At 51.3% G+C, this 26,563-nt stretch overlaps 1 protein-coding gene across 1 annotated transcript in view; it reads right to left on the bottom strand.

Annotated features, from left to right (window-relative positions):
- The window catches only part of LOC122375305 (cyclic nucleotide-gated cation channel alpha-3-like), a 79,677-nt gene that overhangs the window by 7,244 nt on the left and 45,870 nt on the right, over positions 1-26,563 (bottom strand). The window contains exons 6-11 of the mRNA XM_043354618.1: positions 23,548-23,685; positions 21,778-21,863; positions 21,339-21,420; positions 19,597-19,783; positions 8,332-8,429; positions 4,669-4,815 (exon numbers count right to left, since the gene is read on the bottom strand). Coding sequence (XP_043210553.1) covers positions 4,669-4,815; positions 8,332-8,429; positions 19,597-19,783; positions 21,339-21,420; positions 21,778-21,863; positions 23,548-23,685 — 738 coding nt within the window. The remainder of the gene's footprint in view (positions 1-4,668; positions 4,816-8,331; positions 8,430-19,596; positions 19,784-21,338; positions 21,421-21,777; positions 21,864-23,547; positions 23,686-26,563) is intronic.

The raw sequence follows: 26,563 nt of genomic DNA, 5'->3' as shown, positions 1-26,563 counted from the left end.
ATGCAGACCGTGGAATGCTAAATTTAGGAAATGTTTGTGTCTCCTAAGCTTAAAATAGCGTCACTCAACGTAAACGGGCTACGAGGCTGCGCTCAACGAAAAATGCCAAAAAGGCGTAAAATATTTACCTGGTTTAAACAGAAAGCAATAGATATTATTCTTCTTCAAGAAACGCATTCATCAGAATCAGACGCCCAGATGTGGTTAAATCAATGGGGAGGCAGTGGATATTTCGCTCATGGAGAGAAAAACAGCAGAGGCGTGGGAATACTAGCACGACCAAACTCTGGCATCGTTTTTAGCAATGTTTTTAGTGACGATAATGGTCGCTACATTATCCTCAACGCCGAATTCAATGGTGCTAGGATGACGATAGGGAACGTTTATGCGCCAAATCACGATAACCCAAGCATGCTAGAAGATTTTTGCGCAAAACTAAATGATTACGACGATAGCACGATTGTTGTAGGAGGTGACTTTAATTTCTGCTTCGACTTGGGAAAAGATAGACGAAGTTCAGCAAGGATTGTAGCAAATAATAATAGAAACAAAGAAGTCATCCTAAGCCTGATGTCTGAAAAGAACTTAATCGATATTTGGCGTGAAATCAATCCAGTAAAGGAGGAGTACACCTTTATCCGAAATAACCCGACTAGTAGATCACGCATAGATTTTTTCCTCGTGAGCGAAACTTTAATGTACAGTGAAAAGAGGCCAAGCGCAAAGATTGTAGACGGATACCTAACAGATCACAAGTTAATTACTTTGTCGATAAATATTTCCAATGTTGACATAGGAAAAGGATATTGGAAATTTAATAATGATCTTTTGAAAGACGATCAATTTGTATCATTGATCCAAAACAGAATACCTGAAGTAATTAGTTCAAACGAACAAAGTGCCTCCTCCAATACAATATTGCTGGAGACGACGCTTTGTGTTGTAAGGGGAGAAATCATAAAGTACGTTGCAACCAAGAAACGTATTTGTTTGAACGAACTCAAAGAAATCGAAATGAAAATAAATGAAAAGCAAGGTGATAATGCGTTGAATGGCGAGTGTGACGAACTGCGAAGGAAGAGAGATGAAATTATTTCTGATCAAACAGAAAAAGGAATATTTTGGAATAAAGTGCGCTGGAGGGCATTCGCAGAGAAGGGTTCAAAATATTTCCACGGCATAACTAAGCGAAATTTCCCCAAAAACATTACGAGAGAAATGTATATAAATGAGGGCAACCAGAGTACCATTACTAACAAAACCGAGGAAATGTTGGAGGAAGGAAAAAGGTACTTCGAAACGCTATTTGAACGCCGTATTAGGAATGAGTCACGAATTGACTTTACAGAAGGGTTAAGTCAAGTAACACAACATGATAGACAAACATGCGATGCAGACATTACGATGGAAGAGCTGACCCGAACAGTTTTTTCATTAAAAAATAATACCTCTCCTGGGCCATCAGGATACACTGGAGAATTTTACAAAGTATTTTGGTCAGAGCTGAAAACATTAGTATTCGCTACATGTAAAGAAATTTTCAGTTCCGGAGTAATGCCGTCAAATCTTAAGAAGAGTGTCACAGTTTTGATACCCAAAAAGAACAAAGATCCAAGAAGAATCGAAAACTTAAGGCCTATTAGTCTCCTGAATACATTTTACAAAATCATAACAAAGTTGCTAGCCACAAGACTAGCGAATGCTGCACCGAACATAATAAATGTAGATCAGACTGGATTCCTTAAAGGGAGATACATAGGTGAAAACATTCGATTAATACTTGACGTCATGCAGGCATGTAAAAACAAAAATATTCCTGCAATCCTACTAGCATGTGACCAAGAAAAGGCTTACGATAGCGTTGATTGGTCTTACATGAAAAAGACATTGAAACGATTTGGGTTTGGAAGAGACTTTTGTAGATGGATTGATATTATTTACAATGGTGGGCAGGATACATCATGTCAGGCAAATGTGCAAATAAACGGTAAATTGTCAAGCCCGTATAAAATTGAGCGAGGCCTTAGACAGGGATGCCCTTTGAGTTGTCTCTTATTTATCATATGCTTTGAACCACTTCTAGAGAGAATTCGTAAAGAAAATGCAATTAAAGGACTGACAATTAACGGAGCAAATGTTAAAGTATCTAGCTACGCTGACGACTTAACGATTATCATGGATGGATCTGAGCTATCTCTAAATAAATGTATGGATACCTTTGAGGACTTCGAAACAGCATCTGGGCTGAAATTGAACCGGCATAAGTCACAAGCTCTATGGTTGGGTAGGAACGGGCATTTAAGAAAGCCGATTTGCACGCAATTTAATATCCAGTGGCCAACGACACCCATTAATGTATTGGGCGTGAAGGTATCTAACAACCCGAATATTAACATTTCAGAAATAAATTATAATGAGAAATTTGTCATAATGAAGGATAAACTAGCGCCATGGATAGGTCGCGGTCTTACTCCATACGGGCGCGTTCACCTTTTGAAAACCGAATTGATATCTCAGCTGGTGTATGTTATGACAGTGCTTCCAGCTCCTCCAAAACCATTTATAAAAGAAGTAGAAAAGCTCATGTTCAAATTCATATGGGGCGGAAAGAAAGATAAAGTCAAACGTATGACATTAAAAAGTAAATATAAAGGTGGCGGCCTAAAGGTGCCAGACTTAGCACTTCAGGCACAGAGTTTAAAGGTTACCTGGATAAAAAGACTCGATAAAAGCCACGATGCTAAGTGGAAGGGCCTGGTGACCCCAATGCTTTTTCTAAATGACGACATAACGCTGTTTCACTGCAATACAAATGCAAAGTACATAAAAAACACGGTAAAGAATACTTTTTGGGAGGAAACGTGCATTGCATGGAATAACATTAACGGAGCTAATCTTAGTGCCACAGATCAATTGCAAAATAGCATATTATGGGCGAACAAAGATTTGAACATAGAAAGCAATGCCAATATCAACAGGAAACATCTAATAGAAAAAGGTATCATTAGACTAGCAGATATATGTAACTTACGAAAGAAAGAATTAATGACAGTCAATGAAATTTCACAAAAATTTGGTGTGCACCCAATGGTTTCAGCGGCAATAAAAAACGCAGTGCCAACCGCTTGGAGCAATAAAATACGAAACCTTCAGAGAAGTGTCAATGCAACATCTATAGAACAGTTGCAAAATTTATCTAAACCAGCAAGATGGGCATACTCCAAGTTATTAGAACAAGTATTAGATACTACTCGGGGTGAAAAATCGCACACAAAGTGGGAAGCAGAGCTTGAAGGTGGAAGGCGGCTGAATTGGCCTGCTATTTACGCACGATTGCATTACGCTGTTGAAGATGTTAATCTAAAATGGTTGAATTACAGATGCATAAAAAGAATTTTACCAACAAACAAACTTCTTTTTACTTGTAACATCAAAGATACGGATCGATGTACGTACTGTCACCAGGTGGAAACAATTGGACATTTATTCTGGCATTGCCACCGAGTAAGGGCTTTTTGGAGCAGTATTGGTGAGTTATTTAACGGGCGCAATATTACATACAAAGTCGTAGTCACCGGTTTTGAGCACAACGATTCCGCGGTCTGCAAGCGCATCAATACTATTCTTTCATTGGGAAAACAGTTTATATGGTATAAGAGGGAATGCAATAGTCACTTATCTGAGCCCACATTCGTCACTTACCTGTACAACTATCTTAAAGTAGAAAGGTATGCTTATAAAATAAATGATCGAGAAACGAAATTCAACGATACCTGGGGCTCGTTGTTTTGCGCTTTAGCGGAGCGTGTAGCAAGGTAACCGCCTTAGAATATGAAACAAGCACTTTGTGACTAATTATTGTTGTGTGTCACGATGTTTGCGTAGTGCAACATGATGTGTACAGTTTTTTTTTCTACGATGGGAAGGGGGGATGGGGCAAATGTCAGGTGTCGATGATACACAATGTTAAAATGACTGTCCTTTGTATGTATGTATGCATATGGTGTTTGTTATATAAAGTGTTAGTGGAAAACGATGTGCGCGCTACAAGCCCCCGCCCCCATGACCCATCCGGGCCAACCCGGGACTGGCCCCTCCTGTGAGGGGCCGGTCGGCCGGCCGGGCGTGCGGAGCGCCGACCTAGACGGGTCGACGCTTCGCTCGCCCGGTCGGTGGTTAGGGGGCACCGCCCGGGGCTGCTTGCCGGGCGGTGCGGGCGGGGGCTGGCGGCCCGCCTGGAGCGCCGGGGAGGTAGCCATCAGATCTCCCCGGCTGGGGAGGTATCCCACAGCTCTCCCCGGGGCCGGGACGGCATATGTCACGAATTGACACCGTCCCGGCCTGGCCAGGCGGGTCGCCGATGGGAGCACAAAAATGTTTTTATGCTTATTTTTGCTTGTGTTTTATGTGAATTGTGTTAATAAAATGTATGGAAAAAAAAAGACGAGCTGTATGCAAGTTATGGCCGTATCTAACTGGAAAAGACTGGAAATGGAAACTTACGTTGTTGCAACTTACGAGTATAATGTATTATCACCAGCTTACGAATTCCCCTTACTTGTCACCGTCTCTTTGCCATAAAACTACCATTGCCGTCATAATAATCGTAATTAAGACATGTAACCGTGACCTGTGTACGACCCTGACCTGTGCACGTACGACACTGACCTGTGTACGATCGGGAGTCGTCGAAGCCCGGGAAGAAGTGTCGCTCGCAGGTGGAGGACGGGGAGGCCTCCAGCGTACTAGGCGTGAGACGCACACCGCGCCCGAACGCCGGCGACGGCTGGGGCGACACCGCGCCCGGCGAGGCACCTGGCGAGCGCAGAACGAGTCAGCGGCGTGACAAATACACGGTCAGCGGCGTGACAAACACACGGTCAGCGGCGTGACAAACACAGGAATGACCAAGTCAGATGCGTGACAAAACGGAACGACCATTCAGCGGCGTTACAAATAGGAAACAACTGGTCAGTGACGTGACAAGCACACTCCTGACAAACTCATAAAACGCCTGGCTGCCGACTAACATACCTACTAACGGCCCGGTCAGCGACAGCGTCGGTGAGATAATTATCGCATCGTATTGCTCACACGGCAGAGTCGTGCTACGCACTCTAAATAATGTAACAGCACGTCACAGTCATAAAAGGACGCTCAACACAACGCGCGTCGACTGGTATTCAGTTTTCTGAACGAAATAGAACAGGCACAGAAACTCGTCACTGGGCGAAATTGATCATGTCGCATGCTACGGATTACATAATGGGCCTGCGCTGCCATTTCAGTTCTTGGTACGTCATTGTGAGCGACATTAGTCATTAGTCTCTAATGACTTCAAAGGTAAATGGTGGCCGGGTCTGTTATCTAATACCAGGCTAGATGAAACTTACGCCTGAAAGGTCGATAAGGCCTTTTGGTCTCCCTTAAACCGATGCCGATATGCCTAAAACATGTTGTCTTATCCGTCCTTATGCACCGAATAACTTTTGCTGCTGTTCCTTTGCTCAGAAGGTATTAGCCAAATGTTCTCCGACCCCTCTCTACTACTCCACAACTTTTACTGTCGCTCAACTACGAGCGACAGTAAAAGTCGCTCGTAGAGGGTGCGAGGTGCGAGAGGATCATGACTCGTATTGGTCATGATCCTCTCGCACCCTGCACATTCCGACAAAAAGTGAAAGTGTGTGAAAGAAAGCAGTTTGATCCCTAGTTACATCCATTCGCGTTGCTCTGGCGTTAGATGCAGCCCGTCAGCCCCGCCCGTCAGTGCAGCGCGGCGCGCTCAGCTGAAATCACTGGGAGGTATACTGCGCCGCAGGACGCCTCTGCTCGGCGGTACAGCCTATACACGCTTACGTTCACCACTGCCGGGCGGCTGCACTGGCCGCAGCATTCACGAAGAACTCGAGACTGAATGGAAATGCAGCGTGTGGACACAGGAGAGTAGTTAATTTGGCTTGTAAATAATTTTGATACTTTCAAAATAAGAGCATACCTACATTTGGTTGTATTTACTTAGAAGATTCCGAACCGACTGCCGGCTGGCTGGGATTCACTTTGACATTTTTCTTAAGATGTTACTTTAAAGTGTATCGGTTAGAATTTAATAGTAATTAATTCGGAGTGGATAATTTTCAATCTTAACAATAATTTTGCATCATTCCCTCGGGTGCTCGCGCAGTGTCACTGAGCAGCTCTGTTGCCGGTACGTGTGTCTATCGCAGAGGATACGGCTCTACCGTGTGTCTATCGCAGGGAACACGGCTCTGCCGGCGCCGCTCAATACCCGCACGGACCGGCCGGCGGGCGATAGTCGTCCGTAGACCTCCGGCGGTCACCTGCATTTCTGATCAGTTTCGGCGGTGTGCGGCCGGACCCGTTCGCCGCACCGTCAGGTCACCGTCAGACCCGTGGCCAGCGGCGGTCACGGTCGGAACTGGCAGCCACCAGCGGCTCGGTCCGCGGTGTCTGACAAATGTCCTCCCCGGAGCTCTGTGCCTACCTCAGGGTGGTGGAGAGCCCAATCCTCATTAACAATAGACGACGATAGATTATAGAGCTGACTGAGCTTTGCAATCACTCTAGCTCGTATACCTACTATAGTGCAGCGACCAATGTAAACTTTCCGGTCAACTGATCTTCTGCGCTTATGTGTAACCTGACATCCACCAGAATTGGGATATTACGGAGCAGGCACTGTCTATGCAGTGAAGAACATTTGAATAATGTTCTTCCGTTTGCATCTTTCAACTAAAGAATTAAAGCCAGGAGAAATCTTCTAGTAGCATATTATGCATGGGATGAGATAAATGGACTGACCAATATGATCATTAGATAGGAATCATATCTTTCATCTAATCGATTTGTATTTGGAGTGAAAGAAACACTGCTTATTCCACTATCTGACAATTGCATAGGCCTATTATAGCTCGCTACTTCAAAAAGGTATTCACTGCCCATGGACTGGCTTTCCTTTGTAGGTGTTCGTGATTTCCTGCGGCTTCGGCCCCTACATAGTAAAACACCTGACCTGTGGCGCACCGCTGACGACGTTCCAAGAGTGAAGCGTCAGCTCAGCGTTGATGGGCGCGGTCCCCGCCGAGAAAATGGCGCCAGCCGAGCAGCGATTAGCCCGACAGCCTCTGTCGGAACTTATTAACGAACAGGTGTCGACGCAGCCAACCAGGAGAACTGGGCCGTGCCCCTCTGCTCCCCAGCAACGGGCATAGGAGGTAAATAAAGTGAGACCCATCTCTGCGATGGGGCGAACTTGCCTTTTCTCATTTTCAGAGGGATATTGTTGTTTGTTATTGTTGTAGAGTGCCCACTGCTTGCTATTTTAAGATTTATATATTTTTCATCGTTTGTCGTAGTAGTTGTGGCATGCCTTTCAAATGCCGATGATAGAAGAAAGCATGGTGTAATTTGAACACCGGTATTGAAAATGAAATACATTTATTTTCGATATTGAAGATCAATATATTTCAGTTCCAATTCACCTCATTTACCTATTTAGATAAATGAGTTTGAATATTTTAGCTACAACCTTTAGTCTTTACCATTAAATAATTAGCTAAAGGCCGCCCCACACTGGACCTCGCATGCGGGTTGCGAGTTTTTGGGTTTTCGGGTTTCCTCAAAATCAAATAATACAAACTAAGCTGAGTGACCCACACTACCATCGAACAAGCGAGGCTGCGTGTTTTTAGCTTGCGAGCCACCTTGCTTCGCATTCCAAACGTTGATTTTGAGTCAACTTCCGATTTTCCTCGCTGCGAGGTCTGCGAGTTCTGCGAGGTTTGCGGGTTTTTCGTTGAAGTCGAATTTAGGTTCGTTGCGCTGGTTTTGCCATGTAATTTTCTGAAGGTGTACCGGCTTCACTGCATTCATGAAATTACGATAAGGGAACCGCCCTTATGGTAAATAATAATAATCACTCCTAATCACTCTATGAATTAGTATTATGCCGGCAAACTCAAAACCCGCAAACTCGCAACCCGCATGCGAGGTCCAGTGTGGGGCGGCCATTAGATAGATATACGTGTGTGTGACGCAGACATTCTCCGATGTTTGCAACAGCCTTTCGGTTTTGTACCAGCCGGGTTAACGTTCAACAGCAATCAACAAAGATTTTTCCATTGCAAGAGACAAATGGCACTGTCTTGAGTTTTGAAAGAAATATAAACATGAAACAAATCATCTTACGAAGGGACGTCATTTGCAACTAGTGCTGACTGAACTATGCATACAGGGCCATCATTCAGCCCAGTATCTATTTTCCTGGGCCTCTCCTAACGCTGGCCATCGCTCGTCTGCGGCAATACTGACTTGTTCTGATGATGGAGGGGACCGGCGGCTTCAGCTTGTCCTCGCTGGAGGTTTCCGAGAGCACCGAGTCCATAGTGTGGCTCCTCGTGTCGTGGTACCTGAAACACACCAGAGGCGGATGGTATAAGTGTTATTTCGCGAACGGATCGGCGACTCAAGACGAAACCCCTACATAATAATAAACCCAAGGGCCTTGAGCCGGTCCTAGCCGAAATGTCTGAAGAAAAGATGGACGATGGCAGGCGGGCAATTAACATGTCTAAGAATGATATTCCGTGCGCGCAAAAACACTTTACCAAACTCACTCGTAGTTGTCTACAAACAGCTTAACAGACGGCACATGTGTAAACACACACATACAGGCACACAAACTGAGCGGGGAGGAGCCACTTTCCCCTTTGACCGTTACCAGTCGGACACTTGTGCCGGGTACACGCTAAGCATCTTTATTTCCATAGCTCTGACATTAAGCTGATGTGTAAAGCCACCTGGTAAGCGGCTTTTCTGTCGGCTAAATGAGGTCGCCTGGCACGGCGTGCCAAATCCCCTCGGCCCAGCGAATTGGTACAATGCCTGACGTGGCATTAGCAAGCCGCTGTATCAAACAGACGTGCATAACTTCAGCTCCACTGCCAATAGAGAAATTCAGTGCCCATCAAACATTCCTTTATGTTTCAAAAGCAGAAAGCGGTTACCAATAGGAGATAACTGGGTGTAAAGGACGCCGCGGCTCCATTTACCATCCCGATGCATTGTGTCTCCGCTGCAATCATGTTTGAAACAATGCGGAGTTCTGAGACAGGTGCTGCTGATGTGTACCTACACCTGAGCAGCGACTTAAGCACACTGGCTGACAAGAGCTAAGAAGATTAAGTCTCGATACATGTGCTGCGGTCGAGAGTACATTTGTCTTGCGGATTAACGAGGTCGGCAGTATAAGGCGTCTTTGAAGTCAGGCTTCAGTGCGTTTCACCTCAGAGTGGTTGGCCGTCTCCAAAACGTGCCAGTTACAGCGTGAAGGAGGCCGCCTTTGACCTGTCCCCAGTCCCTATGCGGCCGGCGTAGGGCGGCGGCTCGCTCCCAACTGATCTCGGAACCGACTTGGCTTGCAGCTAGCTGCTCATGCTGCCACCCTAGCCGATTCATTCAGACAGCGGTATAAGTTATTACCAAAGGCCGTCACAAAGCATCCGCGCTTCTGCTAGTTACTTCAAGATAGTCCTGCGGTGATATTAGCCCGCGGTGAAATTACATACATTTGAACCCATACATTGTCTGAAGTTGTATTCCACTAGCCTTGTTCACCCTCTCCACCGTCAATGATGAAGCCTTCAGGAAACCTACTCCCGAACAGTTCACCCGCCTCCCTGGTCTGTCACTTCCCACCGACACCTTCACACCACCAACTTCTCCAGCTGTCCCGACCTCCGGGGGTCGGCCGGCCGCCCCTAAGTCCGCTCCTCGGGGGGTCGACTGGCCACGGTACAGCTCGGTCCTCCGGGGGGGGGGGGGGGTCGGCGGGCCCACGGTACAGTCCGCTCCTCCGGGGGTCGACTGGCCGCTCCACAGTCCGCTCCTCCGGGGGGGGGGGGTCGACTGGCCGTCCCACAGTCCAGTCCTTCGGGGGTCGACTGACCGCCGCCCCAGTCCAGTCCTCCGGGGGTCGGATGACCGCCCCACAGCCCGGTCCTACGGGGGTCGGCCGACCGCCGCCCCACCGACCGCGGACCGCTCACCGCTCACACCGGGCCGCTCACCGCTCACACCGGACCGCTCACCGCCAGCCGGCTCCGGCGGCCTCCGCGTCATCACCCGAGTTATGGCGGCCATGAATATCGCTCAGCCGAGCACTTGCATAAGCTCTAATGCACCGAGCGGCTCCCATATCCGGCGCTCGAACGGCCGAGTTCATTGGACCGCCGCGCCGGCCGGCGCTCAGGGACGCGCTGTTTCGTAACCGAGACGGACGGGCGCCGACACAGCCGAGCCGGGGACTGAGACCGAGCACCCCACTGCTGCCAGGGACGCGGGGTGCCATTGCAGCTCTTTGACCAGCTGGGGTCAGTTTCAAGAGGAGGGTCGGCAGGCTGGAGAGGTGAGCGAGCACCCATCTCAGCCACCTCACCCATCTGTTCAGGGTCAGTGCAGTAGACGTCTAACGGAGCCGGGCTAGGTATCGGCCGCTGCCGTCCCTGCAGCTGCACCCAGTGTGCCGCCCCACCTGTCCCACGGGGACGGTGACCGGAGGTCAGTCCCTGCGCTCAGTGGGTCGCCCTCCCGTCCCACTGGGGGCTCTCCCTGCGCCCAGTGTGCCGCCCCACCTGTCCCACTGGGGGCTCTCCCTGCACCCAGTGTGCCGCACCACCTGTCCCACTGGGGGCTCTCCCTGCGCCCAGTGTGCCGCCCCACCTGTCCCACTGGGGGCTCTCCCTGCACCCAGTGTGCCGCACCACCTGTCCCACTGGGGGCTCTCCCTGCGCTCAGTGTGTCGCCCCACCTGTCCCACTGGGGGCTCTCCCTGCACCCAGTGTGCCGCCCCACCTGTCCCACTGGGGGCTCTCCCTGCACCCAGTGTGCCGCACCACCTGTCCCACTGGGGGCTCTCCCTGCGCTCAGTGTGTCGCCCCACCTGTCCCACTGGGGGCTCTCCCTGCGCCCAGTGTGCCGCACCACCTGTCCCACTGGGGGCTCTCCCTGCGCCCAGTGTGCCGCCCCACCTGTCCCACTGGGGGCTCTCCCTGCACCCAGTGTGCCGCACCACCTGTCCCACTGGGGGCTCTCCCTGCGCTCAGTGTGTCGCCCCACCTGTCCCACTGGGGGCTCTCCCTGCACCCAGTGTGCCGCCCCACCTGTCCCACTGGGGGCTCTCCCTGCACCCAGTGTGCCGCCCCATCTGTCCCACTGGGGGCTCTCCCTGCACCCAGTGTGCCGCACCACCTGTCCCACTGGGGGCTCTCACCGACCGGGGGTTATGGCGGACAATCAAGTACGGACTGCGCGGCGCAGCGACCCTGGCGAAGGGGGCCGTGGGGGAGGTGGCGTGAATGGGAACAGGGAGGGGTAACTGAGTCGAGGCCCGAGCAGTAATGTATTGAGCGAGGCAAGCTGTTGGCTAATAAAGACGCTACCCTGCTCTCAATTACCTGCTGGGAACTGGTCACTATGCCCTTCAGGTAGCCTACCATTGCGAATTATGAACTGCTCATATGCGAGCATTACGGATATCGTATGTCGTAAGTTGGAGGAATGTTTCCTGCATCGTTATGCCTTCAAAAACATGATATTGAAACACTATCGTCATGAACAGGCTGCTGGTTGCTGACGATATTTCTTCTCCGCGATTGATATCGGTGCTTGCACGTTTCGTCTGAGAGAACTATAGGCCTTGCAAAGCTCTTGTGATAGTTCTCAGCGGCAGTGAAGTCCACCGTCACTCTCTACCACTCATAACATCCGATTTTTGCCCTTAAGAAACCAAGTTACTTCAAGCTGTCTCACGGCTACAAATGTTATCGATCTTTAAGCACTAGAACGACTGAAGTGCATCGACAAACACACTGCAGCTACTTGCCTAATTAGGCTGCAAACAGCCAGTGTGGCACGCTCCTAATTTGGCAAATGCGACACCAGCCTTACACCGATGCTTTACGAAGAAATTGAGGCCATATATGCTCTTTCATATATGCTCTTACAGAAGTAGCATTATTACGATTTATTATCCGGCCTAATTTCCTAACATCGTCCTGCGTAGGGATGGCGTGTGATGCCTCTCTCCGGCTCGGTGGCGTTATCGTAGATTCACAGCACAGTGCCTTACATTATTCCGATGTTTTTTTTATTTGAATATCATTGTTGAGAACCCAGAATAAACATGTAAAAATCACCAAAAAGGGAGGCGTTTCTAAACTGTCTGAAGCACTAGCGATCCCACGGCAGTGCCCTGTTGGACATGGCGCCGCTGACTCTGGGCCCTAGCTGCGCTGACTTCCTGATGCGCCCGCGGCAGTGGGAGCCGGCCACAGAGACCAGACGCGGCGGCCGCCGGCTGGCCCGGCCCACCCAATCAATAGAGCGTATTGTTATCACATTAACGCCGCGGCGGCGGGCCACCGGCGTCCGTCGGCCCGGCGCGGCGTCATACACCGGCCTGCGTCGGCCGGAGGGGCGTCATCCACCGGAATACACCGCCCTTGGCAGCGTCATACACGACCCTGAGCAGCGTCATCCACCGGAATACACCGCCCGGGCAGCGTCATCCACCGGAATACACCGCCCTGGGCAGCGTCATACACGACCCTGGACAGCGTCAGACCGGAATACACCGCTCGAGCACCGTCACACCGTAAAACAAGGACCTGACCAACGTCATACCAGCATACACCGCCCGGCCACCGTCATCCATACTGCAAACGAAGAGGTAGGTAAGATATATGGCTGTGTATATGTCTATGTCTGTGACATTGCGACAGAGCCTCGCCACTGCTGTTCGTTACCGTTTACCTTCTCATGCGCGCTCGCACGCACCGAGCTCCTGGGATGCGTACACCACACGCTCTCTCCCTCCATTGTCTCTGCCCGGGGGCGTGGTGGATCGCTGATGACCCGCGGGGGGGGGGGCAGGGGAAGGGGAGCACAGGCGCCGCGCTGTGCACAGTGGGAGGTCGGCAGACGACCGACGGACAGACGCAGTGGCCGGTCCTGGTGCCAGCAGGCACGGGCAGGACCCAGGAACGCTGCCAGTCGCTGGAGTAACACGCAGTACGTTTTGGAGACAAGCTCGGGTACATTACCAAAACTGATGGCCTTTTTAGCCACATGATTTACCACACGAGCTACGAATATTTTCCGAGCGATATTATAAAAGTGGAGCTAAAAGTTGTTTCTATTCGAAAGTCAATGCGATGTAAGTTTTGTTCAAAACAAATAGGCACCTAAGCATGAGAAAAATAAATCGAGATGTTTTCATCACATCGAATGCATACCTGTTCATCGAATCTGAATTTTTTTCTTCGCTTATCGACATGCTACTGACCTTGATGACGAAAACAGAGTGGCTTGAATCGTTGGGCGCATTGAGCAAACGTATACGGTAAATGGAATTTACAATCGAAAATATGACTAGTTACTAGTTAGTAGTTAGCCTGTCGTTGGAGAATATCAAAAAATGATGTTATAGACCACTCTACTGTATTTACAATAAATGTAATACCTATAATAGCCGCAGTTTACCCTCATCAGTCATCAGTCGACGCTCCCCGGGATCTAACTTCACTGCAGTCTTTCAGCAAAGTCCCTGTGCTCCTACCAACTTTCACAGCAGCCTCCAACTCCACCCAGACTTGGAGGTGTAGTCTTGAAGCACCAACCAACAATAGCCGCTCTTATCCTTTGATGAATGAAAAACTAAGGTTTAATGGGACTGTTGAAGCTCATTATTAAAATGTTTGTAAAGAAGGAAAGGCCTATTGGACGCTGATGCAAGCCGGACGCTAGTTATTGGACGTTGGTGCAAGCTACCAACGCTTTCTCTCTCTCTCTCTCTCTCTCTCTCTTGCTCTCTCTCTCTCTCTCTCTCTCTCTCTCTCTCTCTCTCTCTCTCTCTCTCTCTCTCTCTCTCTCTCTCTCTCTCTCTCTCTCTCTCTCACTCCCGCTCTCTCACTCTCTCTCTCTCTCTCTCTCTCTCTCACTCCCGCTCTCTCACTCTCTCTCTCTCTCTCTCTCTCTCTCTCTCTCTCTCTCTCTCTCTCTCTCTCTCTCTCTCTCTCTCTCTCTCTCTCTCTCCTTCATACTCTCATTATTCCACGGGCCTACATTGGCAGTCCAGATATGCCAAACCCAAACGTTCCACTGCAGACTGCCGATGAACGCACAATGCACATAGCTACCCCGTCAATTGGAGACGTCAGCAGAATACAGTCCTGGTACTGCGTGGTAAAAAAAAGATAATAGCACGCCTTGCACTTCACCCGTGACGTTGCAAGAAAACGCCTGGATTGACAGCATGACGCCAAATCCCTCCGAAGTTGCGAATTAGCAGACACTCTCCAGCCATTAGGATCGCCAGCGGCAGGAGACTTTTCAGTGAAAGCCAGGCGCTTAAGTAGTGGACTGTGGTTGGCAATTCAGAATGCAAACTATAAGAGTTGGTAAACGTTTGGAATGATTGAACCAAACTACTAAGTGAAAATTCAAATCTTGAACATTATGAAGACCGGAAGCGGCCACATAGTCGATGCCTCTTACTATTTAAGAGCATGAAATACACCTCTCAAGACGAAGGGAAGGCTATAGAGGACTGACAGAGGGCGAGAGGAAAGATAAGAAAGGAAAAGGAGGAAAGGAAGAAGAGAGAGAGAGAGAGAGAGAGAGGAGAGAGAGAGAGAGAGAGAGAGAGAGAGAGAGAGAGAGAGAGAGAGAGAGAGAGAGAGAGAGAGAGAGAGAGAGAGAGAGAGAGAGAGAAGAGAGAGAGAGGGAGAGAGAGAGAGAGAGAAAGGAGGGAGCAAAAGAGATATGTGCAAGGTACTGTGGCAGGGAGGAACGCAGATCAAAGGTGACCAGACCGGCGACTCCGAGCAGGAGGTCTGCAGGTCCTAACGGGAGACCAAAGGAGACCTGCAGAAGACCAAAGGAGTAAGGAAGCCATCAGAGTCCAAGGATTACACTCGTCGTGTGGCCGCAGTGACAGTAGTGCGCCTGCATATCAGTCAGGTTATTCCTCGCTGCATCTCTGCTTCGTTTGTCGGTTTGTCTACTCGTAAAGCCGACGGCCGTGCCTAATGCCCATGCTTATTGCTAATCCTGCCTTATCCAGTTCCACTCTCACATTGGGATAGAAACGTTAGCGTTATTACAAGTTATGATCTGCCTCCACATCTTTCTTAGCCTGGTGTATCCACCTACATGCAGATGAAACTATTTTAGAAGTGGAGAAGCTGGTTTATTGAACTTGAATTGCACAAAGAGAGGGTTTTATAAGAAGCGTCCTATATTCTAATGCCTAAATCAACTTTCCCATTTACTTTCCTTTGCATTAAAAATACGTTTACTGAAACGTACTGAGAGGTACAGAACAAGGTAAAACAAAAACACAAAGTTGCCTACAAAAATACAAAGTTGTCTTTGAATAAGTGGACCGTGCTGTTTTACCCTACTCTACAAGTCTCGACTGCTTGGCTGCGTCGGCAGCGGCGGCAGACGGCTCGTCAGAAGCCTATAAAGGGAGCCGGATGTAGTGAATCGGACGGGCGGCCACACCACGCTGTCCACCGCACCTGCCGCCCGGCACCGCCCCCCCCCCCCCCAACGACACGGGTTGGTAGTAGCAATAGTTGATCGGCCTCACCAATGTTCTATGACTATCATATCCTTTCGTGCGTCAAAGCGTCTCAGGGAACAGTAAAGCGATACGAACTGATGGTGTTGTCAGTAGATGTCGCTAGTGGTGAGCGCCTGAAGTGGTATGCTGCACCGCACAGCACCGCAAGGCGCCCGCCGTGGTAGGTATGCTGCACCGCAGGGCGTCATATACACAGCGATAGACACTCTCGTGCAACGTGTTCAAGTGCCTCTCAGCGTGGAAAACAATCCAGCGACGGTTGCCGACCGGCGGGATCCACCGGTTGCCGTTGTAGGAGTGAGGAGGGTCACCCCTGACCCGCAGGGCGCAGTCCCTGGGGCTGCCGCCGGAGCCCCCAATCGGTCGGACGGATACCTACCGCCGAGGTGCGCCGCGCCGCTCGAACCGACGCTCTAATGGCCGCTCGGCCCATTAGGCGCAGATCATTCTCAGAAATTACTGGCCGCCTGACCCGCTGATCGATAAGTGTCCCGGGAGCCGTGCAGTTCGGCGAGAGCTGCCCACTTACAGCGCAGCCGCTGTAACTGAGGGTAGGCGCTTCGGATAGCAAAATTACCAAAGTAATTAACTCCAGAACTGGATGAAAGGTGGTAGAAACCATAAACTACGGACCTGTTCCGACATTTAAAGCGCACATAGGCATGTCCACGTCAGGTATCGCCAGCCGCTCATATGCAGGTTGCGCTAAAAATGGTGAGTGGAACATTGACCAGACCTATGTCTGTTGGGGCAGCCGCCGGCCGGTAGCACGTTTGATCTCCTTCCGTGTGATTGAAAGGTATATCATCACAAGCTGCGCACCGGTGATCATTGCTGCTTTCCGGCCTTTGATGTAATCGACTAATAAATGCACCCTCACGCCAAATGTGTCCATTATCGATTCTGGAGCCATCTGTTGAGCTACCCAGAAATGGGACAAGCGCGTGCAATTGGCCAGATTTGGTCCGATCCGGCAGTGATTTGATTACCTCCCTTCCACATATTTCATCGCCACTGGCCGTCCGCTGACCCCCCCCCCTCCCTCCGGTGGGCAGTCGACTGCGGAGGCGCGCGACCCCCCCCCCCCCCCCCCTCCCCTCCGAGAGGGGGGGGGGCAGCTAATCGCAGAAGACTGAGGAGTGGCGTCGGCCGCCGGAGGCCTGCAAATGGTCCGTCTGCCCCCTGGGGCACGCCGTCACCGCCGGCAGAGCGGCAGAGTGGCCGGCAGAGCGGCGAGAGCCGACAGCACAGCACGCACTGGCGCACAGACCTAGCCGGGAATATGGACAGAAACTTGGGAATATGACTATGGCAAATGACGAGTTATTTGTGGTGAGTTAGCGGCGTAACAAATCATAACGATAATATCTGAAGCTCGCCAAATCAGCATGGCCATGCTAGTCAGTAGTTACAATCATTTGCAACAACAGCATTTGAGTAGTTAGCTGTTAATTGTGAATACATTGCAATGGCAGCCCGGGGTTACTGGACGGGTAACCAGGACAGGCGCTGCGGGGGCTGATAGTCCCATCGCAGCCATCAAATATAACGACCTGGTCGACTGTAAAACCATCCGTTTATGTGGGTGGGTGCCGGACAACCCCGCACGGGGAAATTGCACATTGCACCGGCGGCGACTTACAGTTGAGGTTATTTATGTGTCACCTTTATTTATGTGACTCAGTAGAATAATGGTAAATTCCATGATGATGCACGATACAGGTTTAACTACATAAAGTTGATGTTGCTTTTGATCCTTGCATTATACTTTGAAAATAGGCTATATAGTTTAATGTGCTGTACATAAGTCGTAGGGGAAACCTGCAACGTTTATACCTACATCAATTTAGCGGATATAGTGAGTTCTAGACAGGGTGGGTGGTGACCACCGATGATACGCAAATTACCGCTTACCTGGTTTGATGAAACAGCCTATTTCACCGCTATCCTTACTAAGATGGGCGTTGGGATTGAAACGGGCTGCAATACCTTAAAGTTAAAAATGAGAAGAAGAACAACTTCTTTAAATTCAGCTTTAGCTTGTAATGACTGAGTGTCTTTTGCGCACATGACGACCCCCTCTCACTGCCACCTGCCAGTTGCCACTGTGGCAGGCGGTCTGTGATTGTGACATGTCTCGACAGTGACTGGTTGGTTGTGCCTCCGTGCCCGTTGCTGCCCAGTGCCCTGTCCGTCAGACGCCCAGTGCCCTGGCCATGGTCCACCCACTTCCCTGTCCGTCGGACTATCCAGTGCCCTGGCCATGGTCCACCCACTTCCCTGTCCGTCGGACTATCCAGTGCCCTGGCCATGGTCCACCCACTTCCCTGTCCGTCGGACTATCCAGTGCCCTGGCCATGGTCCACCCACTGCCCTGTCCGTCGGACTATCCAGTGCCCTGGCCATGGTCCACCCACTTCCCTGTCCGTCGGACTATCCAGTGCCCTGGCCATGGTCCACCCACTGCCCTGTCCGTCGGACTATCCAGTGCCCTGGCCATGGTCCACCCACTTCCCTGTCCGTCGGACTATCCAGTGCCCTGGCCATGGTCCACCCACTGCCCTGTCCGTCGGACTATCCAGTGCCCTGGCCATGGTCCACCCACTTCCCTGTCCGTCGGACTATCCAGTGCCCTGGCCATGGTCCACCCACTGCCCTGTCCGTCGGACTATCCAGTGCCCTGGCCATGGTCCACCCACTTCCCTGTCCGTCGGACTATCCAGTGCCCTGGCCATGGTCCACCCACTTCCCTGTCCGTCGGACTATCCAGTGCCCTGGCCATGGTCCACCCACTTCCCTGTCCGTCGGACTATCCAGTGCCCTGGCCATGGTCCACCCACTGCCCTGTCCGTCGGACTATCCAGTGCCCTGGCCATGGTCCACCCACTTCCCTGTCCGTCGGACTATCCAGTGCCCTGGCCATGGTCCACCCACTGCCCTGTCCGTCGGACTATCCAGTGCCCTGGCCATGGTCCACCCACTTCCCTGTCCGTCGGACTATCCAGTGCCCTGGCCATGGTCCACCCACTGCCCTGTCCGTCGGACTATCCAGTGCCCTGGCCATGGTCCACCCACTTCCCTGTCCGTCGGACTATCCAGTGCCCTGGCCATGGTCCACCCACTGCCCTGTCCGTCGGACTATCCAGTGCCCTGGCCATGGTCCACCCACTTCCCTGTCCGTCGGACTATCCAGTGCCCTGGCCATGGTCCACCCACTTCCCTGTCCGTCGGACTATCCAGTGCCCTGGCCATGGTCCACCCACTTCCCTGTCCGTCGGACTATCCAGTGCCCTGGCCATGGTCCACCCACTTCCCTGTCCGTCGGACTATCCAGTGCCCTGGCCATGGTCCACCCACTTCCCTGTCCGTCGGACTATCCAGTGCCCTGGCCATGGTCCACCCACTTCCCTGTCCGTCGGACTATCCAGTGCCCTGGCCATGGTCCACCCACTTCCCTGTCCGTCGGACTATCCAGTGCCCTGGCCATGGTCCACCCACTTCCCTGTCCGTCGGACTATCCAGTGCCCTGGCCATGGTCCACCCACTTCCCTGTCCGTCGGACTATCCAGTGCCCTGGCCATGGTCCACCCACTTCCCTGTCCGTCGGACTATCCAGTGCCCTGGCCATGGTCCACCCACTTCCCTGTCCGTCGGACTATCCAGTGCCCTGGCCATGGTCCACCCACTTCCCTGTCCGTCGGACTATCCAGTGCCCTGGCCATGGTCCACCCACTGCCCTGTCCGTCGGACTATCCAGTGCCCTGGCCATGGTCCACCCACTTCCCTGTCCGTCGGACTATCCAGTGCCCTGGCCATGGTCCACCCACTTCCCTGTCCGTCGGACTATCCAGTGCCCTGGCCATGGTCCACCCACTTCCCTGTCCGTCGGACTACCCACTGCCACTGGCCGCCGTCGTCGTGCCACTGACCTGGAGTCGGGACTGACGCACGACTTGCCCACGCTGAAGACGGAGTGTTTGCGGTGGGAGGGCGGCCGGTCGCTGAGCCACATCTCCTGCAGACTGACGCGGCCCGAGCTCTCCACCAGGCCCGGAGTGGAGTTACACCGGCCCAGCGTCATACCGTTCACGGTCGGCAGCGCGTGCAGCTGCTTGGCTGTGGGGGGGGGGGGGGGCACAGGTCAGAGGCCAGCCGGGAGGGTGGTTCAGACGTCAGGACAGCTGCCATGTCAGCGCGTGCAGCTGCTTGGCTGAGAACGGCAAGAGGGCGCGGGCCAGATACCAGCTGAGGGGGCGGTGAAGATTACAATCAGGACAGGACGGTCGACGTGGCAGTGGTGCAGTCAGTGTTAGTTATTGTAGTGCTGATCACAGAGCATCAGCAGTAGAGACTCAGTTCACTCAGCACTCAGACAGAGTGTTGTAGTTCATGGCTAACATGACACTGACAACTGAGGCACTGCGACCCTTGGCAGCTGGCTGAGGCGGCTACTTATCAGCTCAGACAGGCCAGCGGGCAGCAGCTCCCCGACCAGCTGACAACAGCTCCCGGAGTAGCTGATAGCTTCTCTGGCAGCTGACAACAGCTCCGCGGTCAGCTGACGGCTGCTCCGGGGTCAGCTGACGGCAGCTCCGGCAGCTGCCGACGGTCGAGGTCAGCTGACGACAGCTCCGGGGTCAGCTGACGGCTGCTCCGGCAGCTGCCGACGGTTGAGGTCGCCGGCTGGCGGGCCGATCGATTAGTGCTGTGTGTTTGCCGAGCACTTGGAGAGGCGGCCGGCCGGCCCTCGGGGGCTCGCAGCCACCCACACTGGCCGTGCAGCCGGCCCAATGACGCTGATAATGAACCAGCTCGCTGTCAGGCGTGTATTTAACTACCGTAACCGGTAACACGCCTATCAAATGTGTTATTTGAATGTCAGTTTGCTCACGCAACCCCTGACAGTGAACTGTTTTTAAACGATGAGCCTTTACGTGTGTCTAACGTATCTGTCACATCATCCAATGATATGTTAGCAGCATATATTCTGATCTAAATACCTCTTGTTCAGATGTTCCTTCTGCAACCAAGGTGACCATTTTTGCTCAGTTAAAATATAGCAATGGTCCGTTCACGTATGAGCCCGGCTCGATACGTGCCCTGCCCTCGTGCCCCGCACGTAGGACGGGCGGCGGCGGGCGTGGCAGCCGGCGGCCCGACCGCGGGCCAATCGCAAATATTTGCCCAGCCGCGCAGAAGTCAACAGCGGGCGGTCATTACTGTCTTCTGACGCATATTAGGCGTGCTGGCGGGCAAACAGTGACAATGTAAATGACCTCATTATGGCGGGCGGGCAGGAGCGGCAGGGCGCCGCGCGGTGTCCGGGCGGCGCACACAGCTGTGTCCCGTAGTGTCCGGGCGGTGGAACACAGACATGTCCGGGCGGCGCGCGGTGTCCGGGCGGAGCACACAGCTGTGTCCCGCCGTGTCACACACACGCAGCTGTGTTCCGCCGTGTCCGGGCGGCCTGTATCCCGCCGTGTCCGGGCGGCGCGCACAGCTGTGTCCCGCTGCGGGGCACAGGACACGGCCCAGCTGTGTGCCGGGAACGTCCCTGTCGAGTCACGCCGGGTCAAGGCCGAGCCCTGTCCGAGATCGTGACGGGCTTTACCGTGGTGTTGCGCGATCACAGACCCTTGCATCTACAATTTGTTTGCAGTCATCATCTCACCTCTATCCATCGGTCCCTTTTTGTTTTTCTCTAGGCGTTTGGTAGCGATGGCTTCTAGTCTTACGCGAGCTGCAGGATACTCCTGAAAGGCGACAGCTCAGCTTCAGTATACGGGCATGGCGGATGTGATTTAATCGACTGGTGGGTGGGTATTTAGGAGCAGCTAAATCATATAGGCAGTTCACTGGAACTGGTGTTGATAATGAGGACACTATTGAACTTCTGAATAATTTGCGAATCGATTATAGGGGAACTAACCATTAATCGATATAATAATCGATATAATAATAACTAACCATTGAAAGTTATTTGCCTCAACAGGCCAGAAACAAAAACTAAAAATTTGGTACGCACGGAGAAATCCACTTTATTCTGGCAGATGTCTGGTTTTATCACTCAACATATTACACATATCACGAGCAGAGGCGTGCGCCGTTACCTTGAGCACGTCCCACATGTCCTTTTTGGTGAGGACGAACAGATCACTGTAGCCGACCGACCGCACCGAGGCCGTCCGACGATTCCCTGGGAAAACAGACATTGCGGTCACTGTGCACCGTATACCGTCCACTGTCCACCGTCCACTGTCCCCGTCCACTGTCCACTGTCCACCCGCACCGTCCACTGTCCACCGCATACCGTCCACTGTCTCTCGTCCACCGTCCACTGTGCACCGTATGCCGTCCACTGTCTATCGTCCACCGTCCACAAACCACAGTCCATCCTCCACCGGCTAACGTCCACCGTCTACCAACCAACGTCCGCCGTTTGCCGTCTGCTGTTTAACCACAAACGTTCATCCTCATTCACAGCCCATTGTGACATTCAGACACCGTGAATTTTCAGTTTATCGAGCGCAAAAGCAATGCGCCACCAAGACGGCACATCAGTAACCGTCAGCCTAGATGGACGATAATATCACTCGCAGAAAAAAATCCTGGGCTGGCAACGGATCAGATGCCAACATTTTAGTTATTCTTGTAACACACCGTTCTATGTGGAAAGTGAGCTAGATACTGCTATCTCGGTGCTCAGGTGTGAGTGGGTAATGGTATGTGTATATGATGTGTGATGCTTCATCGTGTGCAGTGCTGCTATGTCTAACTGGGATGCAGCCCAAGATATCACAAGGCACAATTCAGATATGTGTTTAGTCGTCGGGCTCTATTTGGCGTCGCCTTTTTTACGTGCTATCTCGAGAAATACTGAGATGGAATGGACGCTGGTGTGGGGGCCTGGCAGTCCCTGAGCTCGCGGTAAGTGACGCGGTAGCTTCCCTCCCCCCGGGGGTGGTCCCAGAGAGAGAGAGAGTTTGTGCCGGAGACCGGGACCGTCTCCCGGCGGACCTCAGTCTGGTCCACAGTCCCTCCCCCCCCCCCAGCCGAGCTCAGCGCCGACCAAGCGTGCGTCGTCTCCATTGTGTCGTCTGCCGAGCGTCTGTATGCGGGATGTACCCGACACAAAAAGGGCCACCGCCAGCCGCCGCTGGTCCGTCAGAGCAGCGGGACGGGGCGCGGCGCTGTCCGACCGGCCGTCCCGGGCAAACATGGCCGCTTTGTGACCGCCAGACACGCCGGAAAACCGACAGCGCGCGCCTCTAAACCCGCCAGCTAGGCGGAAATTGTGACCAGATGTGCTGCAAAGAGTTGTGATGAAATGCGCGGTAGGGTTCTGTGTATGTTTGGCCACGCGGCAAAGTAAATAACTTCCAGATCTGAGGGCTGGCTGCAGCCGTGGGCTGCGTTTTTAGCCGAGCTTCAGAAACTTTGCATATTTAAACGCAGTCCAGGTAACTACTGAAAGTATAAGTAAATGAACACCGTCGACTGCATCAAATCAAGCTTTTCTCGCTTATGCCTACTGCTGTTGGCGGATATCGATGGGTGTTAAGTGGTGTGTTATTGTATGTGTTTGTTTATGTATTTCTTTTAACGGGCTTACATCAACATTTAGTGGAATATCGGATATTGGACATTAGTGTGCCTATACGTCAGACACAAAGAAGGCGAATGGCTTTGTACATACCTGCCTCGTGTACCGACAAAAACAGGAAAATTGGCGTGAATTATTCGTGTATGGTGCAATGGCATGTGAACACAAAATCATCTGTTGTCGGTATTCACCCGAAACAGCGTGCGTGTTTACCTTTGTCAGTAGATAATTACCTAATATCAGAAAGATCACGCCGCCAAGCCCGCTCCGGTCTCACCTGCCGTTCCCATGTTGAGGATGGATATTTCGCCGAAGTAGGAGCCGGCCTTGAGTGTGGCCAGCACCTGCTTTCCGTCATCTCCCACCACCTGAAGACGACCCTTGTTGACGATATACATGTCCTTGCCCACCTCCCCTGAAATCAGAGCATAGCGGTTACCAGAGCATTAACCCGCGCCGTGCTGGGGGGCGTTTTTACGCCCCCCCCCTCAGGTTTTTCGCAAATATCTCAAAAACGGCGGCGCGCAGCGCCGCCGTTTTTGGTACACGTGTTCCTACATCATTTCCGCACATGTTGTGAAAATTTCAGACCTAGGCCGTTCAAGGTCAGGTCACCAGGTCACGTCAAGTGACCTTACCTCAGAAAAAGTTCAAAGGCTCGCTATAGCTACACCGACTGAACGATCACTTTGAAACTTTCAGCGATTGATATGAGTAACAGTATGTATAAAATGTATATCTCGGATTTTTGATATCTGTGACCTAAGGTCAGGTCAATTTTGCGACCTCTCCATTATAAGTCAATGGGAGAAAATTGAAATGCGCCTCTTTTGGACGAATATCGTTCAAAACGCTCTCAAACATCGGTTCATAGGTAAACATGACACACTGAATAGGAAAAATGCACCTGTGACCCCTCTGTGTGCCCCTGAGGTCATCTCAGGTCATGAACGGTCGCCAGCAGTTTTTTGGCTATAACTTTTGATAGAGACGTGCTAGAGCGGTGAAAACACGTCAGATGTGTTCAGCTCGACGATACGGATCGACTGATATGCAACATGACCCTTTTCGGTCAGGTCATGACCTTGACCTGAGGTCAAATTTTAAAAATGACCTTTCAAGGTCAACGAATAGTTCATTCGACGCGTCTCGACGAGAGAAACACGATGCTGGCAAAAGTAATGTCATGGCGCTTATGAGTCAAAAGTTATTGACGAAAAAACGTTTTTCGTAAAAACGGCTATTTTTGGAGTTTTTGCCCTCTGGAGGCTAAACCGTTGACCTGAGGTCAAATCTGAGGACATTACTCAGAAAGGTCTGTAAAAGGGCTATCGAATGCGCTTTTCCGCGGCGCTGTAGCTCTATCGGTTCCCGAGATAGCCGTTGGCAGTTTCCAAAATGTTGAAATAGTCAACATTTTACCTTTGGTGACCTCTGGTGACCTGACCTTTGACCTGACCCAAAAAATGACCGAAGTGTTTTCGTCCTTATTTTTGACGCTCTTTCGATTGCCGCTTACCGCGTGTCGCTACGTGGCCCAGGAGCCGAGTTAGACGGGGGGGGCGTGAAAACGCCCCCCCCCCCCCCAGCACTCGGCGGAAAGTTCAGGCCACCAGCACGGCGCGGGTTAATGTTTGTTTGTTTGTTTGTTTTGTTGGGTTAGGCCCTTTCGGTCTGACGAGACCATTTCAGGGCTGGAAGGATGATAGGAATGAGGGGGAGACATTGGTCTGGGCAGACACCCTAGAGAGTCGCCGGGGCTGAGCCCGTCCGAAAAGACAGGCCGACCAGCCCCCCAAGCACTCTCTGCACCCGGCTACGGGGTGCGCTCCCTCGGGAGCAGCGGTGCCGCTCCAAGGGAGCAGCCCGCATGAGACAAAGGTGCCTGTCCAGCCCGGAGCAGGGGTTGCGGCGTGGAGGAAAAGGATTTCTGTTTCCTGAGGATGGAAGCGATGGAACGGAGGACCAGAGCATTAAGAGAAGGCATGCACATTATCGCTTCAATGATTTGCTTAACAGTACCGTAAGGTGGGGCTATTTGAGACGGTTTTGTAGTGGTGTAGCAAAATTGGTATGAAATGAAAACTGTCTGATATCCCGCGCCCCGTTGGGCTCTGCCGAGCAACGCGCCCCGTTGGGGGGGGGGGTGGTATTTTGGCCCCCCCCCCCCTAAGATCTCGAGAACCACGCAACCTAGTGACAAGCGGCAAACGGTGTTGGATAGCCCTCTCAGGGAACTACCTTGTGACCCAATTTTATTGACCCAGGTCAAACCGATGACGTCACAGGTCAGGTCAAAGGTCCAATTTTCACCGTTTACAGGCATTTCAAGAAATGCGTTGTAAAATCGAGTAAAATGCATTTCATTGAAAATCATCTATGGGGAAATGTTCTTCAAACACATATTTTGCTATTTGAGGTCACTGATACCAGGTCAGGTCACAGAGGTCAGGTCACTGGGGGGTCACAATATGAAAGTGTCGTGTGATACATGTTTTATGGCCCATTTTACATGACAAATGCGATTATGTGGGTCAGGCAGCCTTTGGGGCCAGCTTAGGTCACGTTTTGGTCAAGGTCAGGTCAAGGTCAGGTCAAGGTCAGGTCAAGGTCAGGTCAAGGTCAGGTCAAGGTCAGGTCAAGGTCAGGTCAAGGTCAGGTCAAGGTCAGGTCAAATAAGATCAAATAAGGTCAAATTTCAAAGTTAATATTTTTGCATCAAATGGGTATTGAATCGATGCAGCTCGTCACGGGGAGTTCAATGGTGGTCTTTGTTTTGCCGTACGGGGTCTAGAATCGCTAAAAATTGAGTTCAAAAATTTGACGTCATCATTTTTGAACAGTTTTTTCGCTATAACTTGGCCAAAAAACGAGATATCGATCTGAAATTTGGTATGTATATAGAACAGCGCAGGGACTATCACATCTATTCCGGTTTTTACGAAATTCGAAAAAAAAAAATTTGGATTTTTTTTTTAGTTTTTCTAAAAAATCATTTTTTTTTAATTTTTGGGGGTCAAAAGCCCAAAATTTTGAAAATCCGAGATAGCAGTTTTGTAGCGCCGTTTTTTTTTTCAACTAGACCATATAAAGAACTTTGAAATTGCTTGATAACTGTAGATTTGGTGAGCGTTTCAAGATTGCATGTTTTTTTTGCTCATTTTTGCTCGAACATGACCTCAGTTTGACCTCAATAACTCCTGACCTAAGGTGACCTAAGACTTGAAATTTGGTGTGAAGGTGTCAAATTGATGCCCGGGAAGGCACTGAAAATTTGGCGGCGCTGCGCGCCG

The sequence above is a fragment of the Amphibalanus amphitrite genome, unplaced genomic scaffold (assembly GCF_019059575.1).
Source record: "Amphibalanus amphitrite isolate SeventyFive unplaced genomic scaffold, NRLGWU_Aamphi_draft 000040F_arrow, whole genome shotgun sequence".
In the NCBI taxonomy this organism is placed as follows: Eukaryota; Metazoa; Arthropoda; class Thecostraca; order Balanomorpha; family Balanidae; genus Amphibalanus; species Amphibalanus amphitrite.
This window is presented reverse-complemented; position numbering and strand designations above follow the sequence as displayed.